The 22,855-nt window shown below is 38.0% G+C and overlaps 1 protein-coding gene across 2 annotated transcripts in view; it reads right to left on the bottom strand.

The window, feature by feature from the left end:
• JARID2 (jumonji and AT-rich interaction domain containing 2) overlaps positions 1–22,855 on the bottom strand; it is a 245,075-nt gene that overhangs the window by 74,068 nt on the left and 148,152 nt on the right. For both annotated transcript variants that reach the window (XM_089516789.1, XM_089516790.1), the window contains exon 3: positions 18,965–19,106. In XM_089516789.1, coding sequence (XP_089372915.1) covers positions 18,965–19,106 — 142 coding nt within the window. The remainder of the gene's footprint in view (positions 1–18,964; positions 19,107–22,855) is intronic.

Genomic DNA, 22,855 nt, shown 5'->3' on the forward strand with positions numbered 1-22,855 from the left:
TCTGCTGACAACAGTACAGAGTATAGAGACCAAGCACCACACACACATGCACCTAGAAGGAGAAAGATGATACTTATCTGCCAGTACAGTGCAAAAGGTCAGGGAATAAGAATTTAGTAATGAAGCTTCAGCAATGAGACCCAAGAGTTGCATTTAATAACTCTCAGTTACATCCTCAGTAACTTCTTTGTCTCATTAGACTATACCATACATATTCTAAGCAAAGCTGTGTGAAAATTTCACCTGTCAGTTTGGGTCAAGCAATGGGAGCTAGTTGGTAACTTTTAAAAAGCCACAAACATTTTACTACAATTTACTAAAATGAGAAATAATGATAAGAGCTTATCTGACATTATGACCTGTTCAATAGTGGAACAGACTGCCTGGGGGGCTGGATTCCTCTTTGGAGGTATTTAAACATCATTTGAGTATGCTTTAGTTGTGTATTCTTGCATAGCAGCAGGTTTGACTAGATGACCCTTACAGTTCCTTCCAATTCTATTATTTTACTAGGGTCCTAATTGTATCTCATAAATAACCTTGAGCAGTGAATTACTTATCCAGAAAGGATTTATTGTTGTTGTTACCTTCAAGTCATTTCCAACTTATAGCGACCCTATCATGGGGGGTCTTCTTGTTCAGAGGGGTTTTTGCTATTGCCATCTTTGGACGCTGAGAGGGTGTGGTTTCAATAGCTGAGTGGGAATATGAACCCTGGTCTCCAGAGTTGTAGTCCAATACATAAACCACTACACCACATTAGCTCTCAGAAAGGATGTTTACTTGCAACTAATTGCAACTATACTAACAGATGTGACTTCAGTATGTTGATGACAACTGATGTATTTCCTGAAGGCTCCTACGCATCCAAGACAACCTGCAGAAAAATTCCAACATAACACCAAGACTTGTTTCACCCCTACAAAGAAGCAGGGACTCAAGACAGGGTATCAGCTATGGATGCAACCATAAGGAAGTTCCATAAAGTAATATATAGCATGTTTTTCAATTTCCCTTTTAATCCTAATTATTCTTTGCCTCATGCTAGCCAAAGCCACACATTTCTTTTATTACCACTTGGCTATGTAAGGTATGTGATGACATCACATGCAATTACAAAAGAAAATACTGGAAATGTCCCCCCCCCCCCACTAAATTTGATTACAGAATTCCAGTATGAGGGTATATATTGCCTCTTCTCCGGTTCAAAACAACCACAAGAAAAGCTACCCATTTTAAGTGGGAAATAAACCATTTGTTTTGCCTTTACAAGCAAGGCAAAATCTCATATATGTTAATTTATAATATGATTTAGAATAAAAATGTTTTTCTCAATATGATGTGGTAGATATGTGGAAGGACCCTGTGCGTGTGTGTGTGTGTGTGTGTGTGAATGTGAATGCATTTAAATTTTCTTAATCACATATATAACATGAGCATGTATCCTATGAATCCTTGTTAGCATCAGCATGGCTCTCCAGTATCACATTTGATAGTTTTCAAAGAGGCCCAGCCACCAATGAAGTTTAAAATTAAAATACAGGCAACAAAAAAAAAATGCACATAACAATACAGTTAGATCATGGTTAAAAAATAAAGAAGCTCACTCATAATTCTTGGTATACAGTATTACAAACATTCCTGTGGTACTGTGAGAGGAAAATAGCCCAAGGAGACGCTTCATATCTAATGGAAAATTGGTTATATAAATTTTATGACATACTGTATATATGTTTGTATGAGGGGAAAAAGAAAAAAGGGAAAGAAGAAATGTGAGCATTTGTATCTATTTGGAATCTGGTCTGAAATCTGAAGGATTTCCGTATAGGAAATAAGCAGATATTTTTTGTAAAACTAGGACTCCTAGCTTGCCGTACAAAGTATGTAACTTTAATCTCCTAAACTTTTGATGACTAAATTATTACTTGCACCATAAGGGTGATGGCAGGTAGCAACATAGATATTTACACAACAAACCACAGGTCAACTGAGGTCTTTACAGAGCCTTCAGGTGATTTCCCCATGACTAGAAGAACAGGATTTTAAAAAAATGACTGGGATAGCAGAGGCTTAACATTTTTTGCTTAAAGAAACAAACTGGTTCACCTGAGAGAAATACAATATCTAACATTATTTGGACTGGTAAAGGAAGTGTTGTGTAACATGGATTTCAAAAGCAGTAAAACAGTGAAAAAAATCTGCTGAGAAAATTGCTTTATTGAATTTTGTTCACTTAATTAATTTCACACCAATTGCAGCCACAGCATCAAGTCTTAACGCCCCACAGAAGCCTGGAAAGACCACCTACATTAAACAGTTCCACCTTAAAGTGGGGAAGATAAACATAGCCAGAGTAAGTCAGAATTATGGGAGTTTTATTATGCTTCTCAAATTTTCTTTAGTCAAAATTCCACTATTCTAAATTACATGGTAATTCTAAAATGCATGGTACACTCTGTACTATAGGCACAGGTGGGAATCATACTGGCTGCATGTAGCTACAGAAGGTTCCTGTGTGGCCCTCAGGAACCAAGAGCCCACTGTATACTAGGTAAACCAAACACAGTAACATCTGATACTTATACAGGGCTTTAGAGCAGGAAGGAGAATGCCTGGCCCTTCAAATGTTGGGTTGAGTCTTTCACTATCTCTAACTTGCTTGCTAGGTTTAATGGGATTTGCAATCCAACCACACTTGGAGAGCTATACTTTCCTTGCCCTTGCTTTAGAGCAGTGATTTGCAAACTTTAGTCCTCCAAGTGTTTTGGACTTCAAGTCCCAGAAGCCTCAACCAGCTTGGTCAACAGTCAGGAATTCTAGGAGCTGAAGTCCAAAACATCTGGAAGACCAAAGTTTGGGAACTGCTGCTTTAGAGTTTATATTGCTGTAAGAATCATTGAAATTAATCTTATGAAGAAGATTGTTGTTGATGATAATGATGTGTGCTTTCAAGTAATTTCAAACTCATGGGAACCCTAAGGCAAACTTATCACACGGTTTTCTGGGGCTGAGAGTACGTGACTTGACAAAGGTCACCCAGTGGGTTTCCATGGCCATTCAGGGGAATCAACTCTGATCTCCAGAGTCGCAGTCCAACACTGCACCATGCTGGCTCTCTGAAAAAGGTTAGTCTTTTATTACATAGGAAATAGTGGGCCTAAGGCAACCCTATCAACCTCCTGACAGTTGTCAGATATATTTCTGGGAATACGAGGGATCATGAATGTTACAATCCAAAAATATCTGGGAGAGGACACAATTGCTCATCTGCTGCCAACTGAAGGGCTGGGATATCTCAGGAATCACTTTCCCCCATGTGAACCTGTTGGATATTTTGCTAGTGGCAAAAAAGGTACAAAATAAGAGCTAAACATCTGGTTTGAAGCAACAAGAGAGAGGGAGGGAGAGAGGAAAAAGTGCAGTGGGCCCTTGGCATCCACTGGGTTATGGTTCCAAGAACTTCTTTGTATACCAAAATCTAGGGATGCTCAAATCGCATTAAATACAGTGGCACAGTAAACTGATATCCCGTATATAAAATGGCAACATCAAGGTTTGCTTTCTGAAATTTATATATTTTTAAAAAAATTGAAACTGTCAGTAGTTGAATCTATGGATACAGAGGGAAGTCAGCTTTATTTCAGTTGTGGCATACTAATTGTGAACTGCCCTCCTAAGAGAGGTGATTTTGGTGCTTCAGACATTTTTATTTCAGTCTTATTTTAAAATCTGGCCTCGTAGTATTGTTGTATATCTGCTGTCTGCTCTGCATTGTTTTAACTTTCCATTCTACTGCCGCTCTTTTAAATTCTTTTATGGTTAGTTTGCTATTATTTGGCTGTTACAAGCTGCTTTTTGTTTGACCACAGGAGAATGAATAAAAATACATAATAAATGAATAAATTATGTACAATCTGTACTGTATTCAAATGGGCTCACCTGATTTCATAACAAGTTGGGAGGATCAAAATCACAATCTAAAGCACTAGGATTCTGCACACATAAATCTTTCCATTGACCAGCTGCCCCCCTCTCAAATCAAACACACACACACAAGCCAGACCTGCTAGAGATAAACAGTAACAGCAATGCTGTGTGAGTTATTTCATCCATCCTCTCCAGGGTTGAAAGACTTCCTGTTCAATTAATTCCTTCATTAATTCCTATCCGTTTGACTAAATTCTCCCCGTCTGCCAACAGGAAGTGATAAAAGTCACAAGGTCAGCTTGCTTCAGGGCAGCTTAACCTCTCATGAAGGTTACTGTCTGCAGCCTAAGCGCACTAGAAACCAGATATCCTGCAGCAGCTCAGTGGGTCCTTTAATAGGTTCCCACCATCTGGGTCCCAGTAATTTCCCCACATTCCAATGGAAAATAAAATTGGTTTTAAGTTGCCACAACCTAAGATGAGCATGACACTCTCTCTGATGAAGCTGCAAGGATGCTACCCCTGTTAATCTCTCCCCAATAGATTAACGGAGGGGCTTAATAAATATGGCAACACATGGACCCAAAGCAAAAAACACTATACAGTTGCCTCTCCATTTTCGCAGGGGATCCGTTCTGGACCCCCTCGCGAAAACGGAGTTTTGTTTATATTTAAGCTCCATTGGCTTGAATATAGGCACAGGCGTACTCCCCATTCATTCCCCCTCCATTCATCCCTCGCACATAAGCGAGAGACGCGAGTCTAAAGACCGCAAGAATGGAGGGAGGACTGTACTAGTACTTGGAATCATATATTAACATTGTTGGTCCAAAATACACTGCAGAAATAATCCAGTTTGAGACCACTTTAACTGCCCTTACTCAGGGAATCCTGGGACCTGTAACTTATTGTGGTACCAGAGCTCTCTGACAAAGAAGGCTAAATATCTTACAAAACTATATATCCCAGAATTCCGTAGCATTGAGCAAGGGCAGTGAGAGTGGTCTCAAACTGGATTATTTCTGCAATGTGTTTTGGACTGTTGTTGCTGTTGTGTGCCTTCAAATTGTTTCCCACTTGTTGCCAACCTGAAATGAGCCTATCATGTTGTTTTCTGGGACTGAGAACATGTTACTCACACAAGGTCACCCAGTGGGTTTCTTTGACCATGCAGGGAACTGAATTCTGGTCTGCAGAGTTGTAGTCTAATGCTCAAATCACTACATTATGCTGGCTCTCTATATTACCGTACAACTGAAATTGCAGGAAAGTTATCCTGTGTTATATGAATGGGGCTTTTAACTATGGTTAAGTGAAGCTGCTTCATTCCAATCAAGAGACATCCTCTACAATTCAGATTGTGTATTTCATACTGCATGTGACTATTTACAAGAAGCACATGTATGACTCTTCCAAAGAAACTATGTTTTTTAGGTATTGGCCAACTTTCCAGTTCTACACTCTGACTGACCTTTCTTGTAAACCATTAACTGTGCCCATGTACCATGAATGGACATCAAAGACAGAAACTTTTTTTCAAAGTTAAGGTTGCTTGGCTTGTGGTAATTGCTATTTGGCATTCAAGTAACTGCAGAGAATGTTTTTAAACACACATGCCACTTTTTAAAATTGATCTTGACTATTTCCAGTAGGTTAAACACTATAAATTGTGCATAATAGAAGCTGACTCCAAATACCATGTTCAACCCCATGCTCTATACTCTCCCCTCAGGGTTGTAATAATAGCCAGACTTAGAAAAAACAAGGGAACAAATAGGAGTGGGTTTTTATATAGTGTACATTTGGTTTAAACCATGTTTTAATGAATGAATTAAAAATGAATTAAAAGAACACTCCTATTTTTCCTTGTTTTTTTTAAAGTCTGGCTATTACTATTATTTTCCAACAACAACAGTTTGCATTTAAAATTTTAACTTTAACAGTTTATTGGCAGTTGTTTGTAGTTAGACCAGTATCCAGTGTCAGTTGCTTCTTTTTAATCACTTTATTGTATAGTGCAAGAAAAGCCATTCAGAAACAAATCCTTCTGCTAAAAAAAAGTTCAACCAAAATGAATTGTTTGTATGTTTTACTTCATATAGTTTACATATATTCAGAATTAATAACAATAATAAAAAATAAATATTGGTGTTTTCCTGAAAGATGTAAAGCATAATAACTTTGGACTGCTTATGTTACAAAGCATTAAAACATGGTTCAACAAGCTTTCTAATACATAAAATAATGTTTCACTGTATTAATAAGCAGAATTCCATTTTTAATTAAGACAATCCAAAGAAAAACCAACTAATAAAATATCACATGATTCAAACAACAACTAAAAAAATAGTTTTTCTTTTTAAAAAGTATTCCCACCAACCCTGCTTTTCTGGTCCTGCCCTCTCACCTTGCACACTCTGATGCCCTGCTTTGTGGATCGTGGCAATTAGTGTCAAAACTGGGCAGAATTATGCTTACCATTATCCACAGTTTCTCTCCAAATCAGAATTTATTTTATTTCTTTATCTGGTCCATAGCCCTGCATTTCCCCCCATAAGGACATTCAAAGAATCAGAAAGTACTGCTTAAAGTGGATTCACAATTATGGTTGAGGTAAAACATAAGAATTACTTCACTTGGGTCAGTGCAGCTCAGTCTTCCCCAACATGGCACTGTCTACAGGGGACTGGACTACAACTCTCATCACCCCTGTTTTGCATGGGTGGGAGTAATGGGAGTTGTATCTCAGTATCTGGAGGACACCAGGATGGGGAAAGCCAATCTATTTTGGCCCAGCATATAGTCTGGCAAATAAAAAGCCTACTGGAATCTACTCAGTGCATTAAATAAGATACACTGTACTTTTTCCCACTGGTCTCTTTGTATTTTATATTTGCCTCCGGTTGATACACGTTCATTTTACTTATCTATGAGGACTGATCTGGCTGTCTTAGCCATTATGACCATGTCCTCTATTATCTTACCTGAAGTTTTCTTTTGTTTCCTATTGGTAGTAAACCACCTCATTTTACAATCTAATTAACTACCTATACCACTCATTTCCTGTATTTTGAGGAGATTGTCACATTTCAGTTTTGAAATAACTATACTTTTCAGCTGACAGGAGGAGGACTTTCCTCCAAACTAAGAGGGTGTACAGACCAGCACTTTATGCTGGCCTGCACCTGAACTAGGGCTGCAGTAGGGTTGAGCATTCACACGTTCAGAGTCCTATTGCCACCTGGGGCCACCATCTTGGTGCGCACCTGTCCAGATGGTGTGCACCATGATGGTGTCCCTGGTGCACAGCACCCAAATGGCACTGTGCACGGGGGACGTCCTAACACCGTGCTGGGGCACTTATGGTGCCCCTTGCACAGCGCAAATAGGAGCCACTTTTTGCAGCTTCTTTTTATACCGGGTTGGGGGCGTGGCATGCGGTTTCATCATCCCCAACCCAGCGCTTTGAGGGGTGGCAGAGAGCCGCCCCGTAAGGGCTGTTTGTACAGCCCCTAATTTACCAAAATGTTCCATGCAGATTCTATAATCCTGATCAACAATATATTTTTCCAGTTTGTTGCATGCTTCTTGTTCTATGAGATCAACACTGTACCCATGTTTTGAAATATGATTTTTAAACACAGCCAAGTATTCTGGAACATGGATAAGAGTGAAACAACATTTGCAAGCCCTACCCCGGGTCATTTAGAACTCTTGAGTCAGGCTCTCTCCTCCAACACACATGCACAAAGAAATTTAAAGCTGATGTGAATTGAGCATTTGCATTCCTAGACTAAGCAATTTCTATAAACAGGCCTGTATGGAATTGATGTCACACATGAGGCTGAATCCCTCTGACAATATGGCCCTGGATAGAAACATACACACGACTAGGCAAAAGAAATGTTCAACCTTACATGAATGCAGAATAATCCAAACTAACAAATACACACTTTTACCATGACCCGATTACACCATGGATGGAGCAAAGGGCTGCATGTAGACCTTCACATACATGCAAACCTCTTTACAAATTCCTGCTAGGTTGTCTGGATTGCAGCCTTAATTATACCATAATTTTGCTATTTATTTATCTGAAATTACACTCCATTAAGCCACCAAATCATGTCTGATCTTGAAACCTAAGCAAAGTCAGCTCTGGTTAGCACTTGGATGGGAAACTGCTAATGAATACCAGGTGCTGTAGGCTATATTTCAGAAGAAGGAACTGGCAAAGCTATCTCTGAATATTCCCTTGTTTAAGCAAAGACTTGAAGACACATACACACACAAGAGTGGCTGTTATACTTTGGTCATAACATGAGACAGAATGACTCAGTAGGTAAAACAATAATGCTGGGAAAATGGAAGGAAACAGGAAAAGAGAAAGACCACTTTACAAAAGGATTTAAATCAAGGAAGCCACAATCCTGAGTTTCCAAGACCTTAGCAGACCTGTTAATACATGTTGTCTTGGAGATCTTTCATTCATCATGTCACCATAGGTCAAAGCTGACTTGATGGCAAATAACAACAAATAGATACGCTCCTTTCTGTACTGCATTCACTAATATGTCTGAAATTCATTTTCGAATTGAAACAGAAAGAGCAAAAATTGTAATTTTACTCACATTGAGAGTTAAGTCTTTTCAAGGAACCCATTAAGGAAATTGTAATGTTTATACAAAGGTCAAACTAAGTGATTCAAGTCTAACATATCTTAAATCAAAGTATTCTTGTTCTACCAGTTTGTGAACTGTTGCTTGAAACCAGTTTGTAAAAGGGCGTTTGAATCTCAATGAGATTCAACAAATTTCAATTACAGGAAGATTCAGAATAAACATTGGGAATAAACCTTCCCATCCATTCGTTAAACTTAATAATTCAACTTGCTAACTTCACTGCCTTCAGCAGTGAAAGTACAGTGCGCTCTTGCTATCCATGTTCTCACAGGTATTCTCTGTGACATTAGTAGGACAGAGAGAAGGACCTTCCCAGAGGATCTCAAAACATGTCCGGGTTCATATACGAGAATCTATCCTTCACATAACCTGGGCTTGATACATATAAGGCTTTACAGTTTGTTGTACTGTAGTAGAGACAATTATGAAACCAGGAAAGGGCTTGTCTCAAAATCAGCAGTGGGTGGAAATCACCTGGAATTGGAGTCTCCATAGGGGTAAAAAACCTACTTTAGGGGAAGAATGCAGACTACAGTCCACACTTTTCCTACTCTGATCTATATAGTGATCCTTCTGCAGTGAGTGAACTGTGATAGCACGTTTTGGTATGCGTGTGTGTGTACGTGTTCTCTCTGGTTTAGAAAAAAATGTTTTGCTTGGTATACTAAAGCTATGCTGTAATGCTTCCCCCCCCCCCCTCCAATTAGGTGTTTATTACAGAGCTACCTGTGCAACAGCACCTTAACATCACCAGAAGACAACAAAGTGCCTTCAAACGAAGCACTTGAAACAGAACTTGTTTCAGTAGGGCACACACCAGATCTCCACCATTTCATGCAATAAAACTGTGCTTAATTTACACAAATAGGCAATTACGGACAGGGCACATAAACCACATGGAATGACTACATAAAAAGGACTTCTCCCATGATTTTAGGAATCATTTTAACTATAGTGTCTTGAATTATTATCCAGTTCAGTTATCCAGATGGAGTAGAGAATACAGACTCCCAGGGGTGAGTAAACTTGCTCAAGCTCTTATCTGTGTCAAAATGCAATACATACTTTCAACACTATAAACCTGTATACCAAGCTCAAAGGGTTTCACAATCCTTTCACACCTGATGAATATTTAAGGAACATCTTCTTAAAAGGCTGGGATTGTGGTTATGCCCTTTTTTTGTAAAATAAAATAGTGGTCTAGATAACTACGGTATACAGTCGGCCCTTCTTATACACGGATTTTTTATACACGGATTTAAGCATACACGGTTTGAAAATGTTCCAAAAAAGTATAAATTTACCTTGATGTTCCATTTTTTATTAGGGACACCATTTTGCTATGTCATTATACTTAATGGGACGAGCATACACGGATTTTGTTATACACGGGGGATCTTGGAACCAAACCCCAGCGTATAACAAGGATCCACTGTATAATAATTATAATAATGAGTAAAATCACTTCATTGCCACCTGTAAAAGCAGTGGCTTCCAACACAATAGAAGTCTGGGTAGATGTGAGACTGAAATAAGGACACTACCAATGCATATTGATCTCTGGAGCTAAAGCCTGTTGTAAGCAGGTGGTCATCAGATCAATGAGTCACAAAAGTCTCACCTTTTGTAATCAGGGAAAAGAACAAGTTGGGAAGGTTGAAGTTAATTAAGTAAAAATATACACAGCCAAAGCAAAGTAAGTCGTTAGTCACTAAAAGTAAGTACACTAGGAAATATTGACAAAACAATTAAGTGAAGGAAAAGGAGAGTTCACAAATGGACAAAGCACTGAAAAGTTCCAATCCAAAAACAATGCACTCTTATTTTTAAACCATCAACCAGACTGTTTTCTTTTGGCAAAACTGAAGTATTATATATGTTGTGCCCAACTATTCATCTTAAACTTTCACATTATTGTTCTATTAAAAGAAGAAAGTCAAGAGTTCAAAGGACAGCATTTGACATATAATTTTGGTTTCAAAGCCATTTCAGTGCACAGATATTCCAGAAGTTATTGGTACAAATTAACCCAAATCCTTCAGTTTGGTCAACAATCGGTGCTCCAGTTCTTTGCCTTAAGGCAGCTTGAGGTATGAAACTCTTTTAAAAAAGGTACATTCAGGTGCTGATGCCTGAATATTCCTAAGAATGAGACTTGCAAAGAAGCATCACTGAAGTGCTTTCTCTTTTCCGTGACTCAGTTTCAGTGTACATTCTTGCTTTTCAATATGAAAACACAGTCTAGTCATAAAACCTTTTCCCCAAGCAGCTTCTTAACCAACCATAGAAAAACGAGCTGAACAAGCTTTCCTATTATTCTATCACTGGGATGGATTTTGGCTGGGTTTTAGTAATTATTGAGTAATTATTACCTGGCAAAAAAGCTCAACAATTCTGGAAACCTCGTTTACAATCAACTGGAAGTAATCATGTTTCTGTTGTGTGCCTTCAAGTCATTTCTGACTTATGGCAATCCTAAGCCAAACCTATCTTGGGCTTTTCTTGGCACAATTTGTTCAGAGGAAGTTACCTTTGCTTTCCCCTGAGGATGAGAGAGTGTGGCTTGCCCAAGGTCACTGAGTGGGTTTCCCTGGATGAATGGGAATTTGAACTCTGGACTCCCAGTTTTCTAGTCCCTTACTCAAACCAGCTCTCTCTAGCAGTAACGATGGTACTCTCAAGTAAACTCAGGGGCTGTACAGGCTGCCCCTTCAGATTGGCCTTTCAAGGGCACAAAAAAGGAGCCAAAAAGCAGCTTTTTTGAGCCCTTGAAAGGGTGCCATAGCTGTGGCAGCAGAGCTATATTGTGGCTGTTCAATGCTGCATCATCTGGACACAGCACCAGAGGTGCACCATAACACCATGAGCCATCTGAAGCAGCATGTGGTGTCAGGGTGCCCTGGGGGCTGGAGTCAGGCATGGGGCATCAGGGCACTGCTCCTGACTCTGCCCCCTGGCTGGCCTTTCAGGCCGGTCTGTAAAGGCCGTAACATGATGAGTGTAGTATCCTTTTAAAAAAAAAATCATTTTGTTAAACATTTAGTATTCAAGTCCAATTTTGCTGCTTTCTTGAAAAACTTAATAGTGACTTGAAACTCCTAAGAAAAATGTAGTCATCATGAACAAGTCAGACTACATACAGGAGGCTGAGAGACAACTCTCCAACACTACATTTTACAGAATCCTCTCTAAAGATCCCACTGACTACTATCTAAAGGAACTATACAGAATTCTCCATCGATGTACAGAGCTGAATTAAAATGAGCCCAAACCGGGCATCTTGTTTACTATCCAAAATAAACCAACAAAGCAATCCAGGAAGACCCACCGTTTGAAGCATTAGAACTCTTACTGTTGGTGTATATGGATATATATTAATACAAGAGTCCTTGCTACTGTAATAAACGGAATCTTCACACACAGGAAACTGATTTTTGGTAAGCAGAATTATTGCTTTCACACATCAATACTAACTGATCATACTAAAGAAGTGAAAGACCTGTATCGCCTTATGAAGGCCTTTAACATTTTTGGTTAAGTGTCATGATTTGCATTCTTCTGGATCCTACTGCATTCTACACCACCCCCACCACCCACATCTGTGTAAATATACTCCAAGCAGTTATTATTACTCTGTATTGCATCTGAAGAAGTGGGTTTATAGATATGAAAGCTCATGAAAAATTAAAACCCGTTTTCACCTCCCCCTCTTCGTTTTTATGTTGCAAGAGCGTCTTCTTTGAAAATTACATCAAAGAAGTGAAGCACTCCATAGTGTCCTTTTCAAGTTTAATTTAGTTCTGAATTGGTTTCATACATTTAAAAGCTTTATCCAGTTCTCCAGAACTGGATTCAGAGAATGCTTCACTTGTTTCTCATGTACCAATACTCAGTTCTCTAGATAATACACAAATTAGTGTAATGAGGAAGTAAATGCTTTCAGTTTTCTGGGGATATTAACTGTGATTATATTATTGAGTAGATTGTTTCAGAGCTGTTTCCAGTCTTCAGCAATATTGCAAAATGGAGAAGACAGATGGGCACTGTAATTTAAGTCAAAATTAATACTTCTGTGTCCATTAAACACACTCTAGATATCTATGACTAAAACACAACTGATGAAACAAAACTACACCTTTAGATATCAATGTATTGGACAGGAAGCTTCTTTGTCAAACTAGGTCAGTGAGTTGGGAACATGAAAGATTACACTACACTGTCAGTGCTTCATTTATAAGCAGAGCTGTGTTGGGGGTTTAAGCTCATGTGGAAGTTTTACGTCATAATCAGAAACCACACTCAGTAAATCAGAACGATAGAGGTTGGTAGAACAGACTTAGTCATGGGGGATGGATAGCACTGATGTTCAAAGCTACTCTCCTTTACTCTAAGTGAGTGCCTTCAACTTATGGCAATGAATTTCATACAGTTTTCTTAGGCATGGAATACTCAAGAGTTCATCATCTCAGCTTGATCCCATTTCTTTTCCAGATACTGAAACAAAAACTTTAAAATGTTTAGCAATTATGAATTATGAAATGAAAAATAAGTAAAAGTGCAATCTAACTGGTATCTGCTTAGAAATAAGTTGCAATTAATCCAATGGGCTTTCCTTACAGGTAAGCAAGTACAAGTTTGTGAGGTATGTTTATAAATTACTTGGCTTCTGTCTCAACTGTCTTACTTTTAATCATGAATATAACATTACCTGGAAGAAAATGCTCTAAAATCCAGGTTTATCTGAAGCCTATTCAATAAGTAAACAAATATCTAAGTGCCAATATAGTCTCTACGATGGATTTTTTAAAATTGTGGCTAGAATAAAGCTTGAAACTACTCTGAGAAGAAATGAGTGTAATGTTTTTGATGTGAATGAATGAAAGAAATTTTATTTCTATACCGCTATTCCTTGCAGATCACAGCGGTTTACAAAAATCACCATCAAAAACACTACAGTACATGTGTGCTTGAGTCTGGCAATTGGACGTCTTCCAATATTTGCTAGGGGACGATCATAATTAATTAATATCTTGTAACTTGATTATTATGTTCCAGGTGTGTTATTTTTCTAAAGTTATTTAATTATTATGGATTAGATCTGGGGAGGAAATTTCCCCCCTCTAGATACTGTTGGATTGCAATTCCCAGGAGCCCTATCCAGCATAGCCAATAGTGAGGAAAGCTGGGCAATGCAGTCTAACTTAATCTTGAGGGCCGCAAAATTCACATTCTAGGCTAGCTTCTTAGTGCCAAAAAGCAAACTTGCTGAATCCCTGGGACTTATGTATGTACTGATGTAATAAATTTCAATCATTTCTATGGGTCTAGATTTAGCCCTAGGTTTAAACCTTAAAAGAGTATCTGTGAAAAAGGAATTCATTTCTATAGTAATATATAAAAAAGGAAGTAAGAAAGGGGTAATGGTGATGATTCTCAAAGGTAACATGAGTATGTTGGGTAGGCTTATCCACCCTGTGTGCTTCAAATGATTGCATTCTATACTTTAAACACTCATTATTTCTAAGTCATTATATTCTAAGTCAACAATTCCACATACACACTTGAACAGGATTAAGCCACTTTATAGCTTATACAGTAGGTGTTTAAAGTGCTGCGGAGAGCGTTCTTTGTTAAACTACAAAGACAAGTTGTCCCCGAGGAAGATTCATAATCATTATTTTGACTGCAGCAAAGTATTTGGCTTTGAATATTTTCTAAGCACCATACTAGTACTGCTGTGGATGATGACATTTGAAGATTTGATAGGACAATCCCTCTGTTGCATATCTAATCCCTACAGGGTTTGTGGTGAGTTTTAACAGTTTATAAAGTACTTTATAAAGGAGCCCTGGTGGCGCAGTGGTTAAATGCCTGTACTGCAGCCATTCACTCAAAACCACAAGGTTGCGAGTTCAAGACCAGCAAAAGGGCCCAAGCTCGACTCAGGCTTGCATCCTTCCGAGGTCGCTAAAATGAGTACCCAGACTGTTGGGGGCAAATTAGCTTACTTGCTAATTAGCTTACTTGCTGTTCACCGCTATGATCTTTGGAATAGCGGTATATAAATAAAACAAATTATTATTATTATTATTATTTGATATCCGGAATAGAAAGATGTTCTACAGTGGACAACATTAAGCCACAAGGAAATGAAGGAAATCAAACAATCCAAGAGCATCACTGCACCTGACTCAGGTGCATTACACCCGCATCACTGCACCTGACTCAGCCATTCAACCACAGTTAGTAATAATTCCTTCTAGGCAAGCTGTCACAGGATAAATAGAAACTTTTAAGAGAAAGGAACAGGGAAACATTCTTAGCTTTTATCTACAAGGCTGCCCTAACTCTGCATCACTCTCAAGCACAGCCTGTAGTATGAACAGATATTTGTCAAGCCCCCTGCATCAAAACACTGGAACTGAAGCAACTGCCAATGGCTATCAAAGGAGCTACTCTAGAGAATTTGTCCCAGAGCATTCTCAAGCATTATTCACATGGAACTGCATGCTATAATTTTGAGTAAGCAATTTGGGTGGACCCAGAAGGCAATGTTCTGAATGTTGGAGGCATCCTAGAAATAGGTAAAACAAACAAACAAACAAAAAAAACAAAAACAAAGAAGTGGCCAGAAGACTCTGCTTTTGAAAAATAGGTTTCCCTGAATGTTGAAAAGTATATGGGTGTGAGAGGGGAGCTATGGCCTATGTAAAATAGGAATCACTGTTCCTGATGTTTTTAAGAAAGAAAATTCACCTTTTTATTTTGTCAGAAAAAGGATAGCTGAGGGAAGTGGGATCAGCCTGGGGGTTATATGCGGCCCAAGGGCCACGTTTCACCAATACCTGCTATGAGAGCTTTTTTCTGAGACAATTCATTTTCTATTATGGAAATAGCTAAGTGTTTTTGGCCTGTAATTCTCACTGGCAGGGTCAATGAAGTGGGATTCTGGGAGGTGGAATCCCACAATCGCACATCACTGAGAAGTATGTGATACTGAAAAGACGGAAAGAACTACACTGAAAAGTTACAGAAAAGATCACTTCTTTGAACCCACAATGCCTAACTTCCCCAGTAAGCATGGATGTGAGGGGATTCCAGGAACAGTTGTTCAAAAAAGTAATGTTCCCAAGTGCTGCAAAAGGACAGCCATTTTAGAATTCTTTAAACAGTTTTTTAAAAATGGCCTCAGTCTCACGTAGAAAGCAAATAAAATGCTTAAGGATTGCTTTTCTTAAAGTGTTCAAAACCATGTCATGTACATAACCTTACAACAACACTGCAAGAGAGGCCCATATTGTTATTCTGCGGTGAGTCTACCCAAATAATTCTGCTGACACTATTGGCATTCTCAGATGTCAGCACAAAATGAATTACAATATCCTTGTACTACTCCTGAGCAGGTCTGGGTGTAACACTTCCTCACTAGCTTAACTACAGTATATGGTCAGGTTAGGCGCCAATTTAATTAAAAGCAAGATTCTATCATCTCTGAAGCCTGATTTACTACTCAGCAAGGGCCTCAAAGGGCCTTTGCTTCATTATCTGTGCAAAGCTTACAACTTGTTCCAGTGCGCATAGTAACAAGACGTACAGCCCATGTGGCATTACTAGAAAACCAAAACCAATGCATATGCTAGTTAGGAGAGTGAGAGAATCACTGATAGCCTACATTTGGCATGCTCCTTGATTAAATGCATATTTCACTTGGCAGCATGCCAACAGCTTTGCTCAAGGCAGCACAGAAACATTTTAACCACTAGAGGGCAAAACTTACCAAATGTAGATATAACAATCGGAGACTGGTTTTTAAAAAGGCCCAAATTTCTTCTACTTTGTACCAAAGACTATTAACTATAGCTTAAAACAAATACAACTACACGAAAAACAGAGAAGACTGTAATTGGATGAGGGATGGATATCCAAAGGCTAAATGTCACTTCCTTGATCAGAAATGCTATTGGTTGGAAATTAAGAGTTAGCAAGATTTCCAAATTGTTTTAGGCAAATTCTCCTTGTCTACAATGGCCAATTTTTGTATTATTATGAGCTATTCTGCTTTGGCAGACAGAGATCTGGGATATGGAAAAGTATCTGTTGTACAGTTAAATCTTCTTGTTCTTGCTCAAGTATAATTTTTTTTTAAAAAAAGTAGCTTCATACACACAGGCAAAAAAAGCTTCTTGATAATAAACCATGTACTGTCAGGCATGCCAAAGCACCATATATAAAAACTTATCTGAGATACTGCTTTATTGGTGACCTAAATCCTATAGCTAGCTAGCTAGCTAGAGTAGACCCACTGAATCAAGTATATTTACCTTTCAGTTGACTAACCATTCAACGGTTGCTTCAGTAGGACTAACTAATATGATTCCAGCTTTTTTTCATTATTTTAAAAAGGCTTCTGCTGTTTTTCCATACAAAAATGATCTCGACAGAATTACAAAAAATGAATAAAATAGAGCAACTGAAAGTTAAAATATACCACTAAATGAAGCATCTCTATTTTCAAAATTTAAAAAGTTTTTCCTGGTTTTGTTCTTAACAAGTAAACCTTGCAGGGAAGCAGAAGTGTTCTTTTCTAAGACTGGTTACGGTAAATTATTTTGTTGTGCAAATGTAGACCATGAGCTGCCAATTGGCCAACCATGGTTTAAATAATGTTTGTCCTGCTTTTATAGGATCAGTTTACTTTTACAGGAACAGTGCTCAATTAATAGCCACTAATTAAACTGATCCCCTCTCCCTTTCAGTTTTCAAGTTCAGGTTTTGCTTCTCTCTTCAAGCTTCACATTTTGTTTCCGTCCTCAAACAATTACTTGACAGGAATGGGAAACTGTGAAAATGTAGTAGTTTTAATAAAGGTATCAGCAAACTCATGATTTTTGGATAAACTATTTATCTCAACAGCTGCTTATGCTAATAAGCCTTGCAAAGGGGGAAAAGCTCAAAATTAATATGCAGAAAAGAATTGAATCCCCACCCACTAGGAAGTGATGTGTAAATAAAGAAGGGAAAGATGTTCAGGAAACAAATTGCAGGGTTTTATTTACACTCTATTATTTTAAGAAAGTATTCTCATTTTAGGTCTCAAGTGGGTCCCCCTCCTCATTTTTTTTCCTTTTTACTTTAAATGTATGGAGTTTGTACCAAGCTTCCTGATATTTTTTTTAAAGATTTTGTATAGAGGCTGTCTAGTAATTTCTCTATTTCTCTTGTGTGTGCGTCCATCAGTTATGCACTACTGCAAATGGCTTTCATTTTCCATAACTAAAATGGACATTCTCTTCACTCTGTTTTTAGACCATCTGGAAAAATAAAATAAAATCCTTCAGAAAAGTGCTTAGGGTTTCAAATCATCTTTACAGAATACATTTTGCTCTGAGGCTGTAGCATAGCCCTTTCAGTAAGCCATATTTTCCCAGGCATCCAATTTTCCTTCTTAACTTGATACAAGAAATAAAATCCCCCATAACTCACTCTGTACTTGCAGTGTGTTTTCTCTATGAAATTGGCAGGGACTCCTCCATCTTAGTTCACATATAGGAAGTAGCCCAGATTGCAGCATAATGGGAGTCAACAAGGATTTCATTACTGACTTCTCGCAGACAGGAGCAAGATTGTTACAGTATTATCTCAGAGTAGCCCCCCTACTGACAATAGCCAACATCTTTATAATGAGGTCCCCTATACAGGCAGCACTCTGATTATCTATGCTTTTTAAACTCTTGTCCTTTGGTTCCATTCCAAGTAAATCAAATGTGATGACACTAACGGTTTCCTCTCATGAAATTACATTATTTGTATGTAAACTATACAGTGACAAGGACAATTACCTTCAGAGATTTGAATAAACAGTATGACTACATGTTTTGTTTAACAAGTCAACCTCTGCAAAAATAAAAAAGGGAGGTAAGTGGGAAGCATGGAATTAAACAAAATAGAAGACTACAGAAAGGAACATTTGCTTCAAATGAATCAAAGATGATGAAACAGTTTTCACATCCAAAAGAGATGTTCATTGTTTTGCAGAAAACAATTTTTTCTGCATTTCTATAAAAGAGAAGGGATCTGTGGTTTTTCCACTGTAAAATAACAACCAAGGGCACTATTAATAGTAACACGTGTATTAATGTTTTCTACTGGCCTTGTTTGCTTTGCCACCTCTTTCAGACAGAACATTTTACAACTGAGAAAACAAGACTAAGGTAATTACTTTCTGACTGTTGTGAAGTAAGCTGGAATTTGAAATCACACCTCTGCATTGTTCAGATACTTTGGCATGAATGGCACCATCATTCAGCATACTTGTTTGTGTACCATTAGACCACTGGAATTTAGGAGAATCTGACCTTTTTCTTGATGGCCCTTCTTCAAAATCTGAAGAACTAATGTCATTGCTAGTTGAGGACACTTGCGATGCATCATCCTTTTCATTCTCTAGCTGTTCAGAGCCCGGTCGTAATCCTTTAGACTGGCCATTACCAAGGAGTCCTGCAATTAATAAAGACAAAAGGATGGCCATAAGAAACAAAATGACAAACCAACAAGAGGACTAACAGTAAATTCATTTGAAAATATACAAAAAGTATAACATATATGTATACACATTTTTATTGATTTAAAATAAAATAATTGTAGAAGGTGTAACTTAAGTGGTTCAAATAAGACTTTCAGTGATCAACTACACTGTTTAAACCAGTATGCAAAGGGAGTACCTTTGAGACTAACTGAAAGAAAGAAGCAGGCAGCCTGAGCTTTCGGAGATTTGAGCCTATGCTTCCTATGCATCTGAGGAAGGAGACTCAAATTTACAAAAGTTCATGCTAGCAGCTTCTTTCTTTGCATACTGATTTTCCAGATTAACATACCTATGTCTTTGAATTCTACACTGTTTAAAGTATTTCACAAATTTTATCTCCGTGATCTTTTCCACAACCTACATTGCTGAGCTGAGATTTCAATTAGTAACTTTCTGGCTCAATACACACTTTAAATTATGTATGTATGTATGTATGTAAGTATGTACATATGTATGTATTTTAAAAGCTTCCTTTTAATAAGGCAGTATTGGATTATGATTACAGCGAAATAAAAGGACAAAAGGAAGGAGACGGCTAGGCATATACACTAATATAAGCTGGCAATATTTCAAAAAATGTACTTTCTTGAAGTTTTCATGCACTAGTTAAAGCAGCTTGTTTAATAAAATTCAATACAATAATCAAAGAATAAAAAAATCAATAAAGTGAAATCAATAACAAAAACATCCAGTCTCCCAAGTCATTATAAGTAACTGCACCTAAAAACATATGCATAAAACAAAATTCAAGATAAAGCCAAAGAAAACAAATTGGGGCTTCAGAGCTTTCCTAAAGGCTTTGGGGTTAACAGGTTTTAATGGATCCCAGATCACAGACAAGTTAGACATGATGGAGGCAGATGTGTTTGCAGTCGGTACATGCCTAATCACATATAAGACAAGAGTGTCTGCCTTTAGTTAAATATTAAACAAGAAAAGGGGGACATGGGTGCAGGAAGATGAACCATCTTCCATACCTTGTAAACCCATATTCTAGTACTTCAGTCTTCTTCTTCTTCCTCTTCTTATTCTTATTATTCTTCTTCTTATTATTATTATTATTATATTTATTTATATCCCGTCCTTCTCCCAAGACTGGGACTCAGGGTGGTTACAACATTAAAAAATAATACAATTAAAACATACAAAAATATTACAATTAAATACAATTAAAACGTAGAAAAATATTACATTAAAATAGAATTAAATTGCTACAATAATTAAAACAAATTACATATTAAAATATCAAATACTTTAAAAAAATAAAAATGTTTAAAGTACATTTAAACAATATAGCACCCCATGCCATTTTTTAAAAGCTTTCTGTTTTGAAAGCTTGTCTGGGCAAGGAGTTCCAAAGTCGAGAGGCAGCCACAGAAAAGGCCCTCTCTCATGTCTCCACCAACCATGCTTGTGATGGTGGTGGGAATGTTGAATATTGACTCCCCCCCCCCCCCCCGGCAATATTCAACACTGCATTACTTGGGACCCAGTGTAGTGTAGTGGCCAGCCCTTGCTTGGGAATCTTGCAACCTTCCCAATGTTTTTAGACTGGAGTTCTCAGCACTCCTCACAACTGGCAACACTACCTAAGCCTACTGGGACTTGCAGTGGAGGTGCCAACCATACACTTCCCATTACAGGCTAGACTGTAACCATGGGTTAAAACCAGGCTATTGACTCCACTTTGAGTCTAACATGCAAGAACAAAGAAGTGGTTTCAGTCCTGGGCTGGGACTTAGGATGTCCTGGTTCAACTGGACACCTAAAATTCAGTAGATAAACTTGGGCCAGACAAGGTCGGTCTACTGATCTATCTCACAAGGTTGTTATGATAGTGAAATAGGGAAAAAGAGAGCCATGTGCACTGCCTTGGGATTTCTAGAGAAAGGGCAGTTATTCTAACACATAAATAACTAATAAAAAATCAATGGTGGGCTACACTGGAGGACAAAATTTCCTGAAATGACAGAATAATGGGAAACTGGGTTATGGGAAGAGGTTTTTCTCTGCTCAACAGCATAGGCCCTGATAAGTTAAATAAAGATTTTTCACCATCCACTGTATGCATGAATGGGGTAAAAACAAACAAATATGGTGACCTCAATCACATTTAGTTTAGTCCTCAGCAACTGTATCAGCCTTAGGTATTAAGCAGTTCAGAAATCCTCATCATACTTTCAGACTTCTCAGAGGAACGTGATAGCTATTTCTTCTAACCTTCTTCATCTGAGATCACAGGTGATCCCAAAGAGATACAAGATACAAGACATGTTAATGTCATTCTGACTACCTCCTCCCTCCTGTGCCATTTCATGTTCTAGACATTTTTGTTTGGTAAGGATTATATCCTCAATATTCTTGGGAACTCTCCAGGTCATTAGACCCCCCCCCCCCCCAAGTATTCTGGGCAGCACTGCACATTTGAAGTGATGAGGACCTAGAATGGCAAAAACCTGTATTTGTATTGATACAGATGTAAAAGGAGATAAAGCTTTCACAGCGGGGATTTTCATCCTTGCACTCAGGAAATTTGTGATGAAAAAAGCACAGAACTAAAATATTTAAAGTCCACAAAACTCTACAGAGAAGGCTGAGGTGGTGCCATATATTATAGACTAGTAATTCGAAATAAAATTTAATTTGTTGTTCTTATGTGCCTTCAAGTCATTTCTGACTTATGATTACCATATCACCAGGTTTTCTTGGCAATATTTGTTCAGGGAGGGGTTGCCTTCCTCTGAGGCTTAGAGAATGTGACTTGCCCAAGGTCCCCCCACTAGGTTTCCATGGTTGAGTGGGAACTGGACCTCTGGTCTCTAGAGTCATAGTTCAATGCTCAAACCATTATATCACACTGGATCTTTTATATGAAATATTAAAAATTCCATATTTTACATTAAATTGGAATTATTGTAATATACCCTTTTTTAAAATGGCCTTAATTGCATCTATTTAGGGGGGAACGACACAGTTAACATTTTAGCTTTAAGCATCTGTCATTGTCTGTACTTTCTGCATTTAATTTCCCTCTCAATCTTTCTATCTACAATATCACCCTCAGCCGTGTGTCCTGCAGGTTTACACTTGAAATGCTACATAACACTTGCGTGTGTATGGTGAAGTTGGCTAAAAAAACTCTCATTCTACAATAGATTTGCTAAAGTTTAAGGTGCTGTGGGATTCTTTACTGCTGGTCTGTCAGTCTCTTTGCTTCAATAATAGACTATTAAAGTAATTAGGGCATAAGACAAACCAGTTAGGTAGCAATCTTAACCCTTGCATAAATAAAAATAACCTTCGTTCACAAAAGTTAAAGGAGTAAGTTATTGATCAGGACTTGCTTCTAGTAATTAAAAGTAAAAAACCAGTTCTAGCCATTCTAAAGCCACTAAACATTTATGAAAATAATCTGCCAGAAACATAGCTGTTCCAAAGATCTTAAAAAATATACAGTAAAACATATACTACATATTTTCGTAGATTTTCAGTACAGCTATGTTTATAGCAGATTTAGTAGGAGATGTGGTGGTCTGAGCATTGGACTAGGACTCTGGAGAGGAGGATCTGATTCCCCACTCTGCTATGGAAATCCACTGCTTGACCTTAAATTAGTCTCACACTCTCAACCGCAGAAACCCCCATGATAGGTTAGCCTTAT

Source organism: Sceloporus occidentalis, unplaced genomic scaffold (assembly GCF_023333645.1).
Source record: "Sceloporus occidentalis isolate IW3139 unplaced genomic scaffold, rSceOcc1.0.p SCAF_3, whole genome shotgun sequence".
NCBI lineage: Eukaryota > Metazoa > Chordata > Lepidosauria > Squamata > Phrynosomatidae > Sceloporus > Sceloporus occidentalis.